General features: G+C 47.3%; 1 protein-coding gene across 1 annotated transcript in view; it reads left to right on the plus strand.

Annotated features, from left to right (window-relative positions):
- The first annotated feature begins 1,310 nt into the window (after positions 1–1,310).
- LOC144503177 (leucine-rich repeat-containing protein 43-like) overlaps positions 1,311–18,553 on the plus strand; it is a 41,762-nt gene continuing 24,519 nt past the window's right edge. Inside the window, exons 1-2 of the mRNA XM_078227684.1 lie at positions 1,311–1,496; positions 10,748–10,859. Of these exons, the coding sequence (XP_078083810.1) occupies positions 1,389–1,496; positions 10,748–10,859 (220 nt within the window). The 5' untranslated portion in view covers positions 1,311–1,388. The remainder of the gene's footprint in view (positions 1,497–10,747; positions 10,860–18,553) is intronic.

The following is an 18,553-nucleotide window of genomic DNA, read 5'->3' on the forward strand; positions in this document are numbered from 1 at the left end:
GAGAGCCTTTTTCCTCGGGTGGTGATGGCTAGCACGAGGGGACATAGCTTTAAATTGAGGGGTGAGAGATATAGGACAGATGTTAGAGGTAGGTTCTTTACTCAGAGAATAGTAAGGGCGTGGAATGCCTGCCTGCAGCAGTAGTGGACTCGTCAACATTAAGAGCATTCAAATGGTTATTGGATAAACATATGGATGATATTGGAATAGTGTAGATTAGAGGAGCTTTAGATTGGTTCCACTGGTCGGCGCAACATCGAGGGCCGAAGGGCCTGTACTGCGCTGTAATGTTCTATGTTCTATGTTCTATCCAGGTTGGCCAGAACTGCATCCCCATGTTAAAAGACTCAATGCAAAAGCACTCATTGTGGGCTCTGTGGCAAGCATCTTCCTCACTTTGCGGGACAGCTAGAGAGAGACTTGCAGAACCCTTTCCAGCATCTTCCCAGAGAGAGACTGAGAAAGGAGAAACACACTGTGCAACAAATCTGTGAAATCCTGTATAGCAGAGTTGGCCACATGAATATCAGGATGGTATACAACTTCAACAAATGTAAAGGCCGAAAGAAAAATATGAAAAAACAAAAACTGCTGGAAAGCATCTCGAAACATTTACTATTTTAAAGGCATTGAATAAGTGGAAGTTATTGTTCTTCCCATGTTCAATTAGCATATAAAAAAACAAAGACAAATTAACATTTTCAGCATAACATTTGAATCAATACAATTCAGGGGATGCAATGGCCTCGTGGTATTATCACTGGACTATTAGTCCAGAAGTTCAGCTAATGTAATGGGAGCCCCAGTTCAAATCGCGCCATGGCTGATGGTGGAATTTGAATTCAATTTTTTAAAAATCTGGAATTAAGAATCTACTGATGACCATGAAACCATTGTCGGAAAAACCCTATCTGGTTCACTAATGTCCTTTAGGGAAGGAAATCTGCCGTCCTTACCTGGTCTGGCCTACATGTGACTCCAGAGCCGCAGCAATGTGGTTGACTCTCAACTGCCCTCCAAGGGCAACTAGGGATGGGCAATAAATGCTGGCCAGCCAGCGATGCCCGTGTCGCACGAATGAATAAAAAAAAAATTGCATTCAAAATGTCAATTTACAGTTTTTTCCTGCAGATACTACAATTTGTAGCAATTACTGTTTTGATTTTAAGTAAACATTTGGGTTTTTTCACCCGAGTTTGTTTCAGTTTATTGTTCATGTAATAATGGCAAAATGAGTTCAATCTCTAAACTGAGGCAATACTTTCATCCCTTTATCCTCTTCACCTATTACATGTCTTGCTCCAGATTTCATTGTTCATGCCACCCAGGTAACAATAAAAATAGGAAAAGTTACTGGTATTCCCAACCCCATTGATCCTCTGGAGGAGATGCCGGAATTTCCGATCATCAAGTGCAGTTACTTTGTGACCTATGAGTTCCTTGAAAATCAAGAATTCCCCAGTGCATTGAATGAATCACCAGGAAAAGATAAACTGGTGAGTCAAACAATCTCTTTCAATTTTTCATCTGTTATTGGTGAATTCTGGATGAGGTGCATTGTGGAACAACTTGGTTACCAGCCGTTGTCAATATTAACAGCGAATGCAAGGATCTCACATAAAAGAGTGAGAACATGAAACTATGTTGAATACATTGCAGGAAGAACTGTTCACTTGGTCAGCTTCAGGATGCATTCAATTGTGTTTGGCAAAGTTCAACTAGTTGCAAGTACACTCCCATTAATTACTTGTTCTATGAATGCAACCATAGATAGATAGAAAGACTGTGCAATTGTATAGTGCCTTTTATAATCTTAGGATCAGGCAATGCATTTTACAGCCACTTCAGTGCTTTCCAAGTGTCATCACTTTTGAAGCAAGAGGTGGTAATGCTCCTATACATCTCTTGCCCTTGTTCTTCTAGATGGGAGAGGTTGCAGCTTTGGAAGGTACTGTCAAAGCAACCATGGGAAGTTTCTGCAGTGCATCTGATGGTGCACATTGCTGCCACCGAGCGCCAGTGGGGGAGGGAGTTAACGTTTAAAGTGGTGGATGGGGTGTCGGTCAATTGGGCTGCTTTGTCCTGAGTAGTGTTTAGCTTCTTGTGTGTTGTTGGAGTCCTGACTTACAACTTGTAGTTGAAGAAAGACTTTGGGGGAAATGTTACTTCAATCAAGTGTTGGGAAGACTGAAGCCATTGTCTTCAGTTCCCATCACAAATCCTTGCCACCAGTTCCCTTGCCATCAACTTCATCCCGCTCCCTGGCAATGTTCTGAAGTGGAATCAGGCTTTTTGCACCCTTGCTATCATCTTTAACCCCGAGATCGGTGTCCAAACAAACATCTGCACTATTACTAAGACTGCCTATTTCCAGCTTGTAGCACCTCCCAACATGGGTGGCACAGTGGTTAGCACTGTTGTCTCACAGAGCCAGGGACCTGGGTTCGATCCCCGGCTTGGGTCACTGTCTGTGTGGAATCTGCACGTTCTCCCCGTGTCTGCGTGGGTTTCCTCTGGGGGCTCCGGTTTCCTCCCACAGCCCGAAAGATGTGTGGGTTAGGATGATTGGCCATGCTGAATTGCCCTGCGTGTCAGGGAGATTAGCAGGGTAAATATGAGGGGTTACGGGAATAGAGCCTGGATGGGATTGTGGTCGGTGCAGACTCGATGGGCCGAATGGCCTCCTTCTGTATGATAGGGATTCTATGAACTTTTCATCTGCTGCTTTTGTTTCTTCTAAACTTGCTTATTTTAATGCACTCCTGACCCGTCTCCCCATCTTTACTTGCTATAAACTTGAGGCCATTCAAAATTCCACTGCCCAACTCACACCATGTCCCATCACCCATCTTTCCTGTGTTTGTTGATTTGCATAGTTCCCAGTTAATAAATACCTCAATTCTTATCCTATTATTCATTATCACTCTTCACCATCTTTATAATCTCCTGCAGCCCTACAATGCTCGAGATCTCTGCACTCGGCCAAGACTAGCCTCTTAACCCAATCCAGTGCTTCAACTTTGCTGGCTGTGCCTTCGGATCCTGAGTTGCTGAGCTCTGGAATTCCCTCCATGTCTCTCTTACCCTCTCTCCTCCATTCTCGCTGGCAGCGGCGCAGGGCGTGAATGGTTGGACAATTCCGGCTGAGATGTTAGTTTCAGTCACTGTTTAGAGCCAATCTCCTTGATCCAAGCTTTGGCTGGTCTAATATCTCCAATGTGGCTCAGTGTCAAACTCCATTCCATAATACATTTGTAAAGCACTTTGGGGCTTTTTATTATGTCAGCAATGTTGTTTAAATCAAAGTTGTTTTTGTCATGGAACACTTTTATGTCCAGTGAAGCAGGTGAAAGGTGCTTTGATTCTTTTTTTGGGAAGGACATTACTCTTATAGCCACTAAAATCTGTAGTGGGGCTTGTAAAAAGGGGAGAAGTTCGCATACGCATAAACGGAAAGGGGTGCCTCCTTCATTAAAATGTGTTTGTCAAATCTTTCTACATTTGTTTACAGCATATGACAAAATTTGGCTAATATTATCAAAGAACAAGAAACAAAAAACAGTACAGCACAGGAACAAACCCTTCGGCCCTCCAAGTCTGCACCGATCATTTTACCAAATAAACCAACCGCTTATATCCCTCTATTCCCCATTTGTTCATATACCTATCAAGATAAGACTTAAATGTGGCTAATGTAACTGTCCCAATCACCTGGCAATGCATTCCAAGCCCCCACTCCCTATGTAAAAAAAAATTCCCCCGCACATCTCCACTGAACCTTTCCCTCCTTATCAGGAACTTGTATCCATTCACATAATTTACGTGTAATACAATTGTATTAGATATTAGGTAGTTCCTCTTCAAGATTTGCAAACCACATGTTGATGGAGGCAGGAGCTTTTTAGACTCCAGCGTATGAAAAACCTCTGAGAATCCCAAGCGACCTCTGGAAGTCATTTACCTGCAATTTTAAAACATCTTGATTGAGGTTGCGGAAACAAAGTTAAACTCTCTTTAAAACTGTTACTAAATCATGGTTTAAAATTCTTTAATGAAGAATAGCTTTTGTTTTGTAATGCTAAAGGATTGAGATGTGTTTACTTTAATGCCAGGAGTATAGTGAATAAAGGGGATGAGCTCAGAGCGTGGATCGATGCCTGGAAGTGTGATGTGGTGGCCATTACGGAGACTTGGATGTCTCAGGGACAGGACTGGATACTACAGGTGCTGGGATTCAGATGTTTCAGGAAGGACAGGGAGGGAGACAAGAGAGGGGGTGGAGTGGCACTGCTGATCAGGGATAGTGTCACAGCTGTAGAGAAGGTGTATGCTGTGGAGGGATTGTCTACAGAGTCTCTATGGGTGGAAGTTCGGAGTGGGAAGGAGTCGATCACTTTGCTGGGAGTTTTCTATAGGCCGCCCAATAGTAACAGGGAGGTGGAGGAGCAGATAGGGAAACAGATCCTGGAGAGTTGCAATAATAGCAGAGTTGTTGTGATGGGAGACTTTAATTTCCCAAACATAGATTGGAATATCCCTAGGGTAAGGGGATTGGATGGGGAGGAGTTCGTTAGGTGTTTTCAGGCGCGTTCCTGACACAGCATGTGGACAAGCCTACAAGAGGAGAGGCTGTACTTGATCTGATACTGACCAATGAACCTGGACAGGTGTCAGATCTCTCAGTGGGAGAGCATCTTGGGGATAGCGATCATAACTCTATCTCCTTTATGCTTGCATTGGAAAAAGAGAGGATCAGGCAAGCTAGGAAAGCGTTTATATGGAGTAAGGGGAAATATGAAGACATAAGGCAGCAAATTAGAGGAGTAAATTGGAAGGAGGTATTCTCGGGGAAATGTACTGAAGAGAGGTGGCAGTTTTTCAAGGAATGTCTATCTAGGGTTCTACAGGACAACGTTCCGAGCAGACAGGGAGGTGTTGGTAGGTTAAAGGAACCGTGGTGCACGAAAGCTGTGTGGGACCGAGTCGAGAAGAAAAGGAAAGCGTACAAAAGGTTCAGAGAGGTTGGCGAAGATAGGGATCTAGAAGAGTATACGGCTTGTGGGAAGGGACTAAAGAAGGAAATTAGGAGAGCCAGAAGGAGTCACAAGAAGGCGTTGGCAGGTAGGATTAAGGAAAACCCTAAGACGTTCTATAAATATGTGAAGAGTAAAAGGATGAGACGTGAAGGAATAGGGCCCATAAAAGGTGAAGGTGGGAAAATCTGTACGGAACCAGTAGAAATGGCAGAGGTGCTTAATGAGTATTTTGCCTCGGTTTTCACAGAGGAGAAGGACCTGGGTGGATGTACTGCGGACTTGCAGTGGACTGAAAAGATTGAGTATGTGGACTTTAACAAAGAGGTTGTACTGGAATCTTTGAATGGCAGCAAGATAGATAAGTTGCCGGGTCCAGATGGGATGTACCCCAGGTTGCTGTGGGAGGCGAGGGAAGAGATTGCAGAGCCTCTGGCGATGATCTTTGCTTCATCGATGGAGACGGGAGAGGTGCCGGAGGATTGGAGGATTGCGGATGTGGTTCCTATTTTCAAGAAGGGGAATAGGGATAGCCCAGGAAATTACCGACCGGTGAGTCTAACCTCAGTGGTTGGTAAGCTGATGGAGAAGATCCTGAGGGACAAGATTTATGAGCATTTAGAGAGGTATGCTCAAGAATACTCAGCATGGCTTTGTCAAAGGCAGATCGTGCCTTACGAGCCTGGTGGAGTTCTTCGAAAATGTGACTAAACACATTGACGAAGGGAAGGCGGTAGATGTGGTTTGTATGGATTTTAGCAAGGCATTCGATAAGATCCCCCATGCAAGGCTTCTCGAAAAAGTGAGAGGGCATGGGATCCAAGGGGCTGCTGCCCTGTGGATCCAGAACTGGCTTGCCCAAAGGAGGCAGAGAGTGTGTATAGACGGGTCTTTTTCTAATTGGAGGTCGGTCACCAGTGGTGTGCTCCAGGGATCTGTTCTGGGACCCTTGCTGTTTGTCATTTTCATAAATGACCTGGATGAGGAAGTGGAGGGATGGGTTGGTAAGTTTGCTGATGACACGAAGGTTGGTGGGGTTGTGGATAGTCTGGAGGGATGTCAGAAGTTACAGAGGGACATAGATAGGATGCAAGACTGGGCGGACAAGTGGCAGATGAACTTCAACCCAGATAAATGCGTAGTGGTCCATTTTGGCAGGTCAAATGGGACGAAGGAGTACAATATAAAGGGAAAGACTCTTAGTACTGTAGAGAATCAGAGGGACCTTGGGGTCCGGGTCCATAGGACTCTGAAATCGGCCCCGCAGGTGGAGGAGGTGGTTAAGAAGGCGTATGGTGTGCTGGCCTTTATCAATCGAGGGATTGAGTTTAGGAGTCCGGGGATAATGATGCAGCTATATAAGACCCTCGTCAGACCCCACTTGGAGTACTGTGCTCAGTTCTGGTCGCCTCATTACAGGAAGGATGTGGAAAAGATTGAAATGGTGCAGAGGAGATTTACAAGGATGTTGCCTGGATTGAGTGGCATGCCTTATGAGGATAGGCTGAGGGAGCTCGGTCTTTTCTCCTTGGAGAGACGTAGAATGAGAGGAGACCTGATAGAGGTATATAAGATGTTGAGAGGCATAGATCGGGTGGACTCTCGGAGGCTTTTTCCCAGGGTGGAAATGGCTGCTATGAGAGGACACAGGTTTAAGGTGCTGGGGGGTAGGTACAGGGGAAATGTTCGGGGGAGGTTTTTCACTCAGAGGGTGGTGGGCGAGTGGAATCGGCTGCTGTCTGTGGTGGTGTTGGCAAACTCAATAGGGTCTTTTAAGAGACTCCTGGATGAGTACATGGGACTTAATAGGGTGGAGGGTTATAGCTAGGCCTAAAAGGTAGGGATATGTTTGGCACAACTTATGGGGCCGAAGGGCCTGTTTTGTGCTGTAGGTTTTCTATGTTTCTATGTTTCTAAATTGTTGAGTAATTTTAAAGAGAGTGTCTTAGTAAGTGTTACGACCTTTCCATAGGCGAGGTTCCCCCAAACTAGTTAACCTGGGTGAGAACATTCAAATTGCTGTGCCCAGGTGAGGACAGATGAACCGGCTCCTTTCCTGTAGTCAATCCCCTCTGCTGGACGCAACAAAATTCATCTAAAAAGGATCCCTTTCTTCGCAAATACCTTTTGCCAATCGCAATATTTATGTTTTAAAAGGAGCCACTTTAATCAGGGTTTCTTGATTCAAAGAAAGAGTGAGCTCATTAACTACTGGGCGGCACAGTGGTTAGCACTGCTGCCTCACGCTCCAGGGACACAGGCTTGATTCCCGGCTTGGGTCACTGTCTGTGTGGAGTCTGCACGTTCTCCCCATGTCTGCGAGGGTTTCCTCCGGGTGCTCCAGTTTCCTCCCACAGTCCAAATGATGTGCTGGTTAGGTGCATCGGCCATGCTAAATTCTTGCTCAATGTATCCAAACAGACGCCAGAGTGTGGCGACTCGGTGATTTTCACAGTAGCTTTGTTACAGTGTGAGTGTAAACCTACTTGTGACACGAATAAATAAACTTAAACTTAATAAATGCAAGAAAATGATAAAACACCAACACACATTTAAAATGAGAATTCAGTCCAAAGTAGGTAGTCAGAGGGGTAGATGGGTGAGCGTCGCGGCTGTTGTGATTTGTGATTCCAGCAGTGCTGACTTCAGCAGGCGAATAGTTAGTTTCCAGATTCCAGTGTTTATCCTCGTCATTGTATATTCCAGAGATGGTGGAATCCACAAATCCATCTGGGTCATTATGCACAAAATATTTCTTGTTGAGATGATACCCACCTTCCACTACCTCTCAGTGTCTCTACCAGAGGTGGCAATTAGTTTGTGTATTAATGAGAAGTACCCTTGTCTGCAAACAGAGGCCGCGATTCTCCCATCGCGACCTGCAATGTTTCTGGCAGGTTGCGGTGGCAGATACGCGTCGCCGGCCTTGTTCCGGGATTTGCGCATGCGCCGGGAATGCATGCGCATCTCCCAGAGCCGGCAAACAGTCGCCAGTCAGATCACGCTGGAAACCGGCGGGAAGACAGGTTAGTCATTTGAATCTTTTAAAATATGTTTTATATGTATTTTAAACTTAATTATCGGAAACGTTCAGGTCCCAATTGAATCTCCCACCCCGCCAGGAGGGTGGGGTTCAGACTAGCTCCCCATGTTCGGGGAACTAGCGCGAGACCCTGCCGGAACGAAGGGGGGGCAATCAGACTCCCCAGGGGGTCGGGTGGCGGGGGTGTGGTGCCCCCTGGGCATGGGCATCCTGGCAGTGCAGGCCTGTGCCCCTGGCAGTGCCCAAGGGGCAAAGTGCCCATGCCCAGGGGGCACCTTGGCACTGCCCACCGGGCATTGGGCAGTGCCAAGGGGGTGGGGTCTATTGTGGGTGGGGCTTAGGGGTGATCAGTAGGGGTGAGGGGTCCCGCTGCCACTCCGCAGACAGGATTGGTCTGGGATGGAAGGAGGGCAATGATTGGGGCGGGCTGGGTGGGGGGAGGTGGTGGTCTGCCGGGGGGGGCATCTGCCGGGCTGAGGGGGGCGGGGGGACCACCACTGCTGGGGGTGGTGGGCTGTACATTGGGGCGCTCCGGGGTGGGGGGTCAGGGCTTGGCCCGGGAATTGCTGTGGGACGATGATAGGGCCATGGGGGTGCTGGAGAGGCTGCACTGTGGGGGTCCTGGGCTGGCCAGTGATCAGGCTGACCAGCAAACAGGGAGACTGCCAGACTGGGGCCACTGCACATGCGCAGAGTTCCAGAACTGTCAGACTCTGGTGCGAATAGACTCCGCCCCCCTGGGTTTTTAATGAGATTCACGACTGGGACCTCTGCAGTTCTGCAGCTGTGCAGTGGGCCTTCGCGACACACGACAGCGCAGAGTCGCTGAGCAGAAACTGATAGCCAAGTTCCGCACACACGAGGACGGCCTCAACCGGGATGTTGGGTTCATGTCACACTATCTGCAATCCCCACAGCTTGCCTGGACCTGCAGAGTCTCACTAGCTGTCCTGTCTGGAGACAATACGCATCTCTTTAACCTGTCTTGATGCTCTCTCCACTCACATTGTTTGTATCTTAAAGACTTGATTCGCTGTAAGTATTCGCATTCCAAACATTATTCTGTAAATTGAGTTTGTGTCTTTATATGCCCTGTTTGTGAACAGAATTCCCACTCACCTGAAGAACATAGAACATAGAACATTACAGCGCAGTACAGGCCCTTCGGCCCTCGATGTTGCGCCGACCAGTGAAACCAATCTAAAGCCCCTCTAACCTACACTATTCCAATATCATCCATATGTTTATCCAATAACCATTTGAATGCTCTTAATGTTGACGAGTCCACTACTGCTGCAGGCAGGGCATTCCACGCCCTTACTACTCTCTGAGTAAAGAACCTACCTCTAACATCTGTCCTATATCTCTCACCCCTCAATTTAAAGCTATGTCCCCTCGTGCTAGCCATCACCATCCGAGGAAAAAGGCTCTCACTATCCACCCTATCTAATCCTCTGATCATCTTGTATGCCTCTATTAAGTCACCTCTTAACCTTCTTCTCTCTAACAAAAACAGCCTCAAGTCCCTCAGCCTTTCCTCATACGATTTTCCCACCATACCAGGCAACATCCTGGTAAATTTCCTCTGCACCCTTTCCAACACTTCCACATCTTTCCTACAATGCGGCGACCAGAACTGTACGCAATACTCCAAATGCGGCCGCACCAGAGTTTTGTACAGTTGCAGCATGACCTCCTGGCTCCGAAACTGAATCCCTCTACCAATAAAAGCTAATACACTGTACGCCTTCTTAACAACCCTATCAATCTGGGTGCCAACTTTCAGGGATCTATGCACATGGACACCCAGATCCCTCTGTTCATCCACACTACCAAGTATCTTACCATTAGCCCAGTACTCTGTATTCCTGTTACTCCTTCCAAAGTGAATCGCCTCACACTTTTCCGCATTAAACTCCATTTGCCACTTCTCAGCCCAGCTCTGCAGCTTATCTATGTCCCTCTGTAACCTGCCACTTCCCTCCGCACTGTCTACAACTCCACCGACTTTAGTGTCATCCGCAAATTTACTAATCCATCCTTCTACGCCCTCATCCAGGTCATTGATAAAAATGACAAACAGCAGTGGCCCCAAAACAGATCCTTGCGGTACACCACTAGTAACTGAACTCCAGGATGAATATTTCCCATCAACCACCACCCTCTGCTTTCTTACAGCTAGCCAATTCCTGATCCAAGAAGGGGCTTAAGGCTCCGAAAGCTTGTGGCTTTTGCTACCAAATATACCTCTGCAGTGCACAGAGTGGGGAGGTTCAGGTGAGAAGCTGAACTGAGAAAACAGTCGGGATCTAGAAATTTTCCCGCCAATTCAGCGCTTTTGGGAGAATCGTGGCCAGAGTGTGATTCCTTTGTCTCTTTCTCTCAGAGTATCACTCACCAGCAATTTAACCAGTGACTGAATTCATCCTTCGCCATCTTTGGCTGTATGTCCATAGGTCTTATTTAAAGTTCAATATTTCCGGACATAACTTGATGTTTTTCCTCAATTAGTATGATGTTAATATGTATCATTTTTAAAAAGCAGTCCTAAAGAATTATGACCCAGACTAAAAGAGTGTGAATAATAATTATATTATTGTGTAATTGATTTTTAAAATGGGTCTTGATGGTTAGTCTCTCCCTTTATTTTTTTATAAAATGTTTTCCACAGGTGGACACACAAAGTGAAAAATCCCTCAGTAGCATGCTATCGTCACCACAACCAACCTCTCCTGCTTCAGCCTTGGACATTCCACTCAGTGAAAATGATCAATGCTCGTATGGTAAAATTCATTCCGTTAAATTGCCATGTTTAAGTTCCTGAAATATTGAAATATAGGTTTTGTGGCCATCCTATTTTAACATTCTGCCTTGATGTTATTTGGGGATTACTATATATGAAAAGCCAAAAGAGTTGTGCATCACTTGTGTCCCTGTTGACACGTCGCTGTCACTTTCTCTGCTCGAAGGCTGCACAATGTGTTTACATTGAACTATTACATGAAACATTCAGCTCAGAAACAGGCCTTTGAGCCCAGCCAGCCCTATAGAACCTCCCACAGCTTTCCTTATCTAACTCTGTCAACCTAGCCCTATACTCCCTTTCCACTCACATACTTATCCTGCTTCACATTAAATGCAGCAATTTTGGGATGGTTATTGTAATGGCCTTATTATTCATAGCCCAGATATTAAACAATTTTTATGTGTATAAAAATAAAATTAATAATTCCACATGTCCCATCCACCAACCAGGGTCCAGCTTTGTATTTAAGAGAATACTCAAATATTCGATTCAATATGGTATAAATATCTGAAACTTTCGCAACTGCCATTCAATCTGTACTTATCTCATTGTTATCTCTTATCTCTTTGCTCATTGTTCCACTGGAGCAAGCAGAGAGGGAGTGATTTGTGGCAGGAGTGCTGGTGAGAGATTTATTTATTTATTTCGTCAGTTAGTGTGGTTTTATTGCCTTTATTTTTGGATTAGTATTTTTCTTAATTTTAAACTGAAAACCGGAAGTGGGCTGCTAAGGAGTCTGGGAAGGGTTTTTTAAGCGCGTGAAGTATAAAAGGAAGGCCACAGTATACAGCGAGCAGCGTCGGGAGCAGGCAGTCGAGTGAGTGGGAAGCAGAGTGAGAGCTATAAGGGCTTTGGCTCACAGGGCTTCGGGGGACAGGGCGAACAGGGGTGAGTTTTTTTCATTCTTATTTACTTTTCTCTGTGTACCTTGGTATAAAGGGGCAAATATGAGTGTGAAGCCAATGTGTTGTTCCCAGTGTCGGATGTGGGAGGTCCTGGAGGCACGTGGCCTCCCGGATATCCACATCTGTGAGGGGTGTGTCGAGCTGCGGTTCCTGAGGGACTGTGTTAAGGAGCTGGAACTGCAGCTCGAGGATCTTAGGCTGTTAAGGGAGAATGAGGAGGTGATAGACAAGAGCTATCATCAGGTGGTCACACCAGGGCCACGGGTGGAGGCCAAGTGGGTGACGGCCAGGAAGGGTAAAGCTCAGGTGGTTGAGAGCACCCCGGTGGGTGTGCCCCTACACAACAAGTACTCCTGCCTGAGTACTGCTGGGGGGGGGAACAGCCCGCCTGGGGGAAGCAGCAGTGGCCGTGTCTCCGGAGTGGAGTCCGGCCCTGTCACTCAGAGGGCTAAGGAAAAGAGGAGGAAGGCAGTGTTAATCAGGGACTCGACAGTAAGGGGGTCGGACAGGTGTTTTTGCGGTGGCAGGCGGGAGTCTCGGATGGTGGTCTGCTTCCCTGGGGCCGGGATCCAGGATGTCGCTGGTCGACTCCTGGAAATCGTGAGGGGGGAGGGAGAGGAGCCAGAGGTAGCGGTACATATTGGTACCGCTGATGTGGGAAGGAAGGGGGAAGGGGCCATGAAAAGAGAGTATAGGGAATTAGGGAGACAGCTGAGAAGGAGGAAAGCAAAGGTAGTAATCTCAGGATTGCTGCCTGTGCCACGGGAAGGTGGGGACAGGAATGGAGTGAGATGGAGGGTGAATGTGTGGCTGAGGGACTGGTGCAGGGGGCAGGGATTCAGGTTCCTGGACCATTGGGACCTCTTCAGGGGCAGGTGTGACCTGTACACACAAAATGGGTGGCACTTGAATCCCAGGGGGACCAATATCCTGGCGGGAAGGTTGGCTAAGGCTACTGGGGAGAGTTTAAACCAGATAGGTTGGGGGGAGGGGATCGAGACGAGGTGACTGGGAGCGAGGAAGTTAGCTCGCAAACAGAGAAGGGTTATAGACAGTGCAAGAGGGAGGATAGACGGAGGATACAGAAGGGGAGAGCTCAGACCAAAGGATTGAGATGTGTTTACTTTAATGCCAGGAGTATAGTGAATAAAGGGGATGAGCTCAGAGCGTGGATCGATGCCTGGAAGTGTGATGTGGTGGCCATTATGGAGACTTGGATGTCTCAGGGACAGGACTGGATACTACAGGTGCCGGGATTCAGATGTTTCAGGAAGGACAGGGAGGGAGGCAAGAGAGGGGGTGGAGTGGCACTGCTGATCAGGAATAGTGTCACAGCTGTAGAGAAGGTGGAAGCTGTGGAGGGATTGTCTACAGAGTCTCTGTGGGTGGAAGTTCGGAGTGGGGAGGGGTCGATCACTTTGCTGGGAGTTTTCTATAGGCCGCCCAATAGTAACAGGGAGTTGGAGGAGCAGATAGGGAAACAGATCCTGGAGAGTTGCAATAATAGCAGAGTTGTTGTGATGGGAGACTTTAATTTCCCAAACATAGATTGGAATATCCCTAGGGTAAGGGGATTGGATGGGGAGGAGTTCGTTAGGTGTGTTCAGGAGGGTTTCCTGACACAGCATGTGGACAAGCCTACAAGAGGAGAGGCTGTAAGAACATAGAACATAGAACAGTACAGCACAGAACAGGCCCTTCGGCCCACGATGTTGTGCCGAGCTTTATCTGAAACCAAGATCAAGCTATCCCACTCCCTATCATCCTGCTGTGCTCCATGTGCCTATCCAATAACCGCTTAAATGTTTCTAAAGTGTCTGACTCCACTATCACTGCAGGCAGTCCATTCCACACCCCAACCACTCTCTGCGTAAAGAACCTACCTCTGATATCCGTCCTGTATCTCCCACCACGAACCCTATAGTTATGCCCCCTTGTAATAGCTCCATCCACCCGAGGAAATAGTCTTTGAACGTTCACTCTATCTATCCCCTTCATCATTTTATACACCTCTATTAAGTCTCCCCTCAGCCTCCTCCGCTCCAGAGAGAATAGCCCTAGCTCCCTCAACCTTTCCTCATATGACCTACCCTCCAAACCAGGCAGCATCCTGGTAAATCTCCTCTGCACTCCTTCCAGCGCTTCCACATCCTTCCTATAGTGAGGTGACCAGAACTGCACACAATATTCCAAATGTGGTCTCACCAAGGTCCTGTACAGTTGCAGCATAACCCCACGGCTCTTAAACTCCAACCCCCTGTTAATAAAAGCTAACACGCTACAGGCCTTCTTCACAGCTCTATCCACTTGAGTGGCAACCTTTAGAGATCTGTGGATATGGACCCCAAGATCTCTCTGTTCCTCCACAGTCTTCAGAACCCTACCTTTGACCCTGTAATCCACATTTAAATTTGTCCTACCAAAATGAATCACCTCACATTTATCAGGGTTAAACTCCATTTGCCATTTTTCAGCCCAGCTTTGCATCCTATCTATGTCTCTTTGCAGCCTACAACAGCCCTCCACCTCATCCACTACTCCACCAATCTTGGTGTCATCAGCAAATTTACTGATCCACCCTTCAGCCCCCTCCTCTAAGTCATTAATAAAAATCACAAAGAGCAGAGGACCAAGCACTGATCCCTGCGGCACACCGCTAGCAACCTGCCTCCAATCCGAACATTTTCCATCGACCACCACCCTCTGTCTTCGGTCAGACAGCCAGTTGCCTATCCAATCGGCCAACTTTCCCTCTATCCCACACCTCCTCACTTTCATCATAAGCCGACCATGGGGGACCTTATCAAACGCCTTACTAAAATCCATGTATATGACATCAACTGCCCTACCTTCATCAACACACTTAGTTACCTCCTCAAAAAATTCTATCAAATTTGTGAGGCACGACTTGCCCTTCACGAATCCGTGCTGACTATCTCGGATTAATCCGCATCTTTCTAAATGGTCGTAAATCCCATCCCTAAGGACCCTTTCCATCAATTTACCAACCACCGAAGTAAGACTAACCGGTCTATAATTACCAGGGTCATTTCTATTCCCTTTCTTAAACAGAGGAACAACATTCGCCATTCTCCAGTCCTCTGGCACCATCCCCGTGGACAGCGAGGACCCAAAGATCAACGCCAAAGGCTCTGCAATCTCATCCCTTACCTCCCAAAGAATCCTAGGATACATTTCATCAGGCCCAGGGGACTTATCGACCTTCAGTTTATTCAAAACTGCCAGGACATCCTCCCTCCGAACATCTATTTCCTCCAGCCTATTAGCCTGTAACACCTTCTCTTCCTCAAAAACATGGCCCCTCTCCTTGGTGAACACTGAAGAAAAGTATTCATTCATCACCTCGCCTATCTCTACTGACTCCATACACAAGTTCCCACTACTGTCCTTGACCGGCCCTAACCTCACCCTGGTCATTCTTTTATTCCTCACATAAGAGTAAAAAGCCTTGGGGTTTTCCTTGATCCGACCCGCCAAGGACTTCTCATGTCCCCTCCTAGCTCTCCTAAGCCCCTTTTTCAGCTCATTCCTTGCTAACTTGTAACCCTCAATCGAGCCATCTGAATCTTGTTTCCTCATCCCGACATAAGCTTCCCTCTTCCTTTTCACAAGACATTCCACCTCTTTTGTGAACCATGGTTCCCTCACTCGGCCATTTCCTCCCTGCCTGACAGGAACATACCTATCAAGGACATCCAGTATTTGTTCCTTGAAAAAATTCCACTTTTCATTAGTTCCTTTCTCTGACAGTTTCTGTTCCCAACTTATGCCCCCTAATTCTTGCCTAATCGCATCATAATTACCCCTCCCCCAATTGTAAACCTTGCCCTGCCGTACGGCCCTATCCCTCTCCATTGCAATAACAAAAGACACCGAATTGTGGTCACTATCTCCAAATTGCTCTCCCACAACCAAATCTAACACTTGGCCCGGTTCATTTCCCAGTACCAAATCCAATGTGGCCTCACCTCTAGTCGGCCCATCCACATATTGTGTCAGGAAACCCTCCCGCACACACTGCACAAAAACTGCCCCATCCAAACTATTTGACCTACAAAGGTTCCAATCAATATTTGGAAAGTTAAAGTCCCCCATGCCAACTACCCTGTGACCCCCACACATATCCATAATCTGCTTAGCAATTTCTTCCTCCACATCTCTATTACTATTTGGGGGCCTATAGTAAACTCCTAGCAACGTGACCGCTCCTTTCCTATTTCTAACTTCAGCCCATATTACCTCAGTGTGCAGATCCCCCACGAAGTGCCTTTCCGCAGCCGTTAAACTATCCTTGATTAACAATGCCACTCCTCCACCTCTTTTACCAGCTTCCCTACACTTAGTGAAACATCTATACCCCGGAACGTCCAACAACCATTCCTGTCCTTGTTCTACCCACGTCTCCGTAATGGCCACAACATCGTAGTCCCAAGTACCAATCCACGCCCCAAGTTCATCTACCTTGTTCCGGATGCTCCTTGCATTGAAGTAGACACACTTCAACCCACCTTCCTGTCTACCAGTACCCACCCTTGACCCTGATACCTTCCCCAATACCTCACCACCCTCACTGACTTCTGGACTACAACTCCCTTTCCCACTCCCCTGACAAATTAGTTTAAACCCCCCTGAAGAGCCGTAACAAATTTCCCTCCGAGGATATTGGTGCCCCTCTGGTTCAGGTGCACCCCGTCCTGTTTGTACAGGTCCCACCTTCCCCAGAACGTGTTCCAATTATCCACGTATCTGAAACCCTCCCTCCTACACCATCCCTGCAACCACATATTTAACTGCACTCTCTCCCTGTTCCTCAACTCGCTATCACGTGGTACCGGCAACGTACCAGAGATGACCACATGTTTCGTCTTGGCTCTCAGCTTCCAGCCCAGCTCCAGAAATTCCTGCTTTAAATCCCCGTCCCTTCTCTTACCTATGTCATTGGTACCAATGTGCACCACGACTTGTGACTGTTTCCCCTCCCCCTTCAGAATCTGGAAAACACGGTCTGAGACATCACGGACCAATGAACCTGGACAGGTGTCAGATCTCTCAGTGGGAGAGCATCTTGGGGATAGCGATCATAGCTCTATCTCCTTTAGACTTGCATTGGAAAAAGAGAGGATCAGGCAAGCTAGGAAAGTGTTTATATGGAGTAAGGGGAAATATAGAAACATAGAAACATAGAAAAACTACAGCACAAACAGGCCCTTCGGCCCACAAATTGTGCAGAACACATCCCTACCTTCTAGACCTACCTATAACCCTCCATCCTATTAAGCTCCATGTACTCATCCAGGAGTCTCTTAAAAGACCCTATTGAGTTTGCCTCCACCACCCCTGACGGCAGCCGATTCCACTCGCCCACCACCCTCTGTGTGAAAAACTTCCCCCTAACATCTCCCCTGTACCTACCCCCCAGCACCTTAAACCTGTGTCCTCTCGTAGCAGACATTTCCACCCTGGGAAAAAGCCTCTGAGAGTCCACCCGTTCTATGCCTCTCAACATCTTATATACCTCTATTAGGTCTCCTCTCATCCTTCATCTCTCCAAGGAGAAAAGACGGAGCTCCCTCAGCCAATCCTCATAGGGCATGCCACTCAATCCAGGCAACATCCTTATAAATCTCCTCTGCACCCTTTCAATCTTTTCCACATCCTTCCTATAGTTCCTATAGAACTGAGCACAGTACTCTAAGTGGGGTCTGACGAGGGTCTTATATAGCTGCAACATTATCCCCGGACTCCTAAACTCAATCCCTCGATTGATAAAGGCCAGCACACCATACGCCTTCTTAACCACCTCCTCCACCTGTGGGGCTGATTTTAGAGTCCTATGGACCCGGACCGCAAGGTCCTTCTGATCCTCTACAATACTAAGAGTCTTTCCCTTTATATTGTACTCCTTCATCCCATTTGACCGACCAAAATGGACCACTATGCATTTATCTGGGTTGAAGTCCATCTGCCACTTGTCCGCCCAGTCTTGTATCCTATCTATGTCCCTCTGTAACTTCTGACATCCCTCCAGACTATCCACAACCCCACCAACCTTCATGTCGTCGGCAAACGTACCAACCCATCCCTCCGCTTCCTCATCCAGGTCATTTATGAAAATGACAAACAGCAAGGGTCCCAGAACAGATCCCTGGGGCACACCACTGGTGACCGATCTCCATTTAGAAAAAGTCCCATCTATACCCACTCTCTGCCTCCTTTGGGCAAGCCAGTTCTGGATCCACCGGGCAGCAGCCCCTTGGATCCCATGCCCTCTCACTTTTTCTAGAAGCCTTGCATGGGGGACCTTATCGAACGCCTTGCTAAAATCCATATAAACCACATCTACCTCCTTCCCTTCGTCAATGTGTTTAGTCACATTTTCGAAGAACTCCACCCGGCTCGTAAGGCACGATCTGCCCTTGACAAAGCCATGCTGAGTATTCTTGAGCATACTAAACCTCTCTAAATGCTCATATATCCTGTCCCTCAGGATCTTCTCCATCGGTTTACCAACCACTGAGGTTAGACTCACCGGTCGGTAATTACCTGGGCTATCCCTATTCCCCTTCTTGAAAATAGGAACCACATCCGCAATCCTCCAATCCTCCGGCACCTCTCCCATCTCCATCAACGACGCAAAGATCATCGCCTGAGGCTCTGCAATCAATATGAAAACATAAGGCAGCAAATTAGAGGAGTAAATTGGAAGGAGGTATTCTCGGGGAAATCTACTGAAGAGAGGTGGCAG

The sequence above is a fragment of the Mustelus asterias genome, chromosome 13 (assembly GCF_964213995.1).
Source record: "Mustelus asterias chromosome 13, sMusAst1.hap1.1, whole genome shotgun sequence".
NCBI lineage: Eukaryota > Metazoa > Chordata > Chondrichthyes > Carcharhiniformes > Triakidae > Mustelus > Mustelus asterias.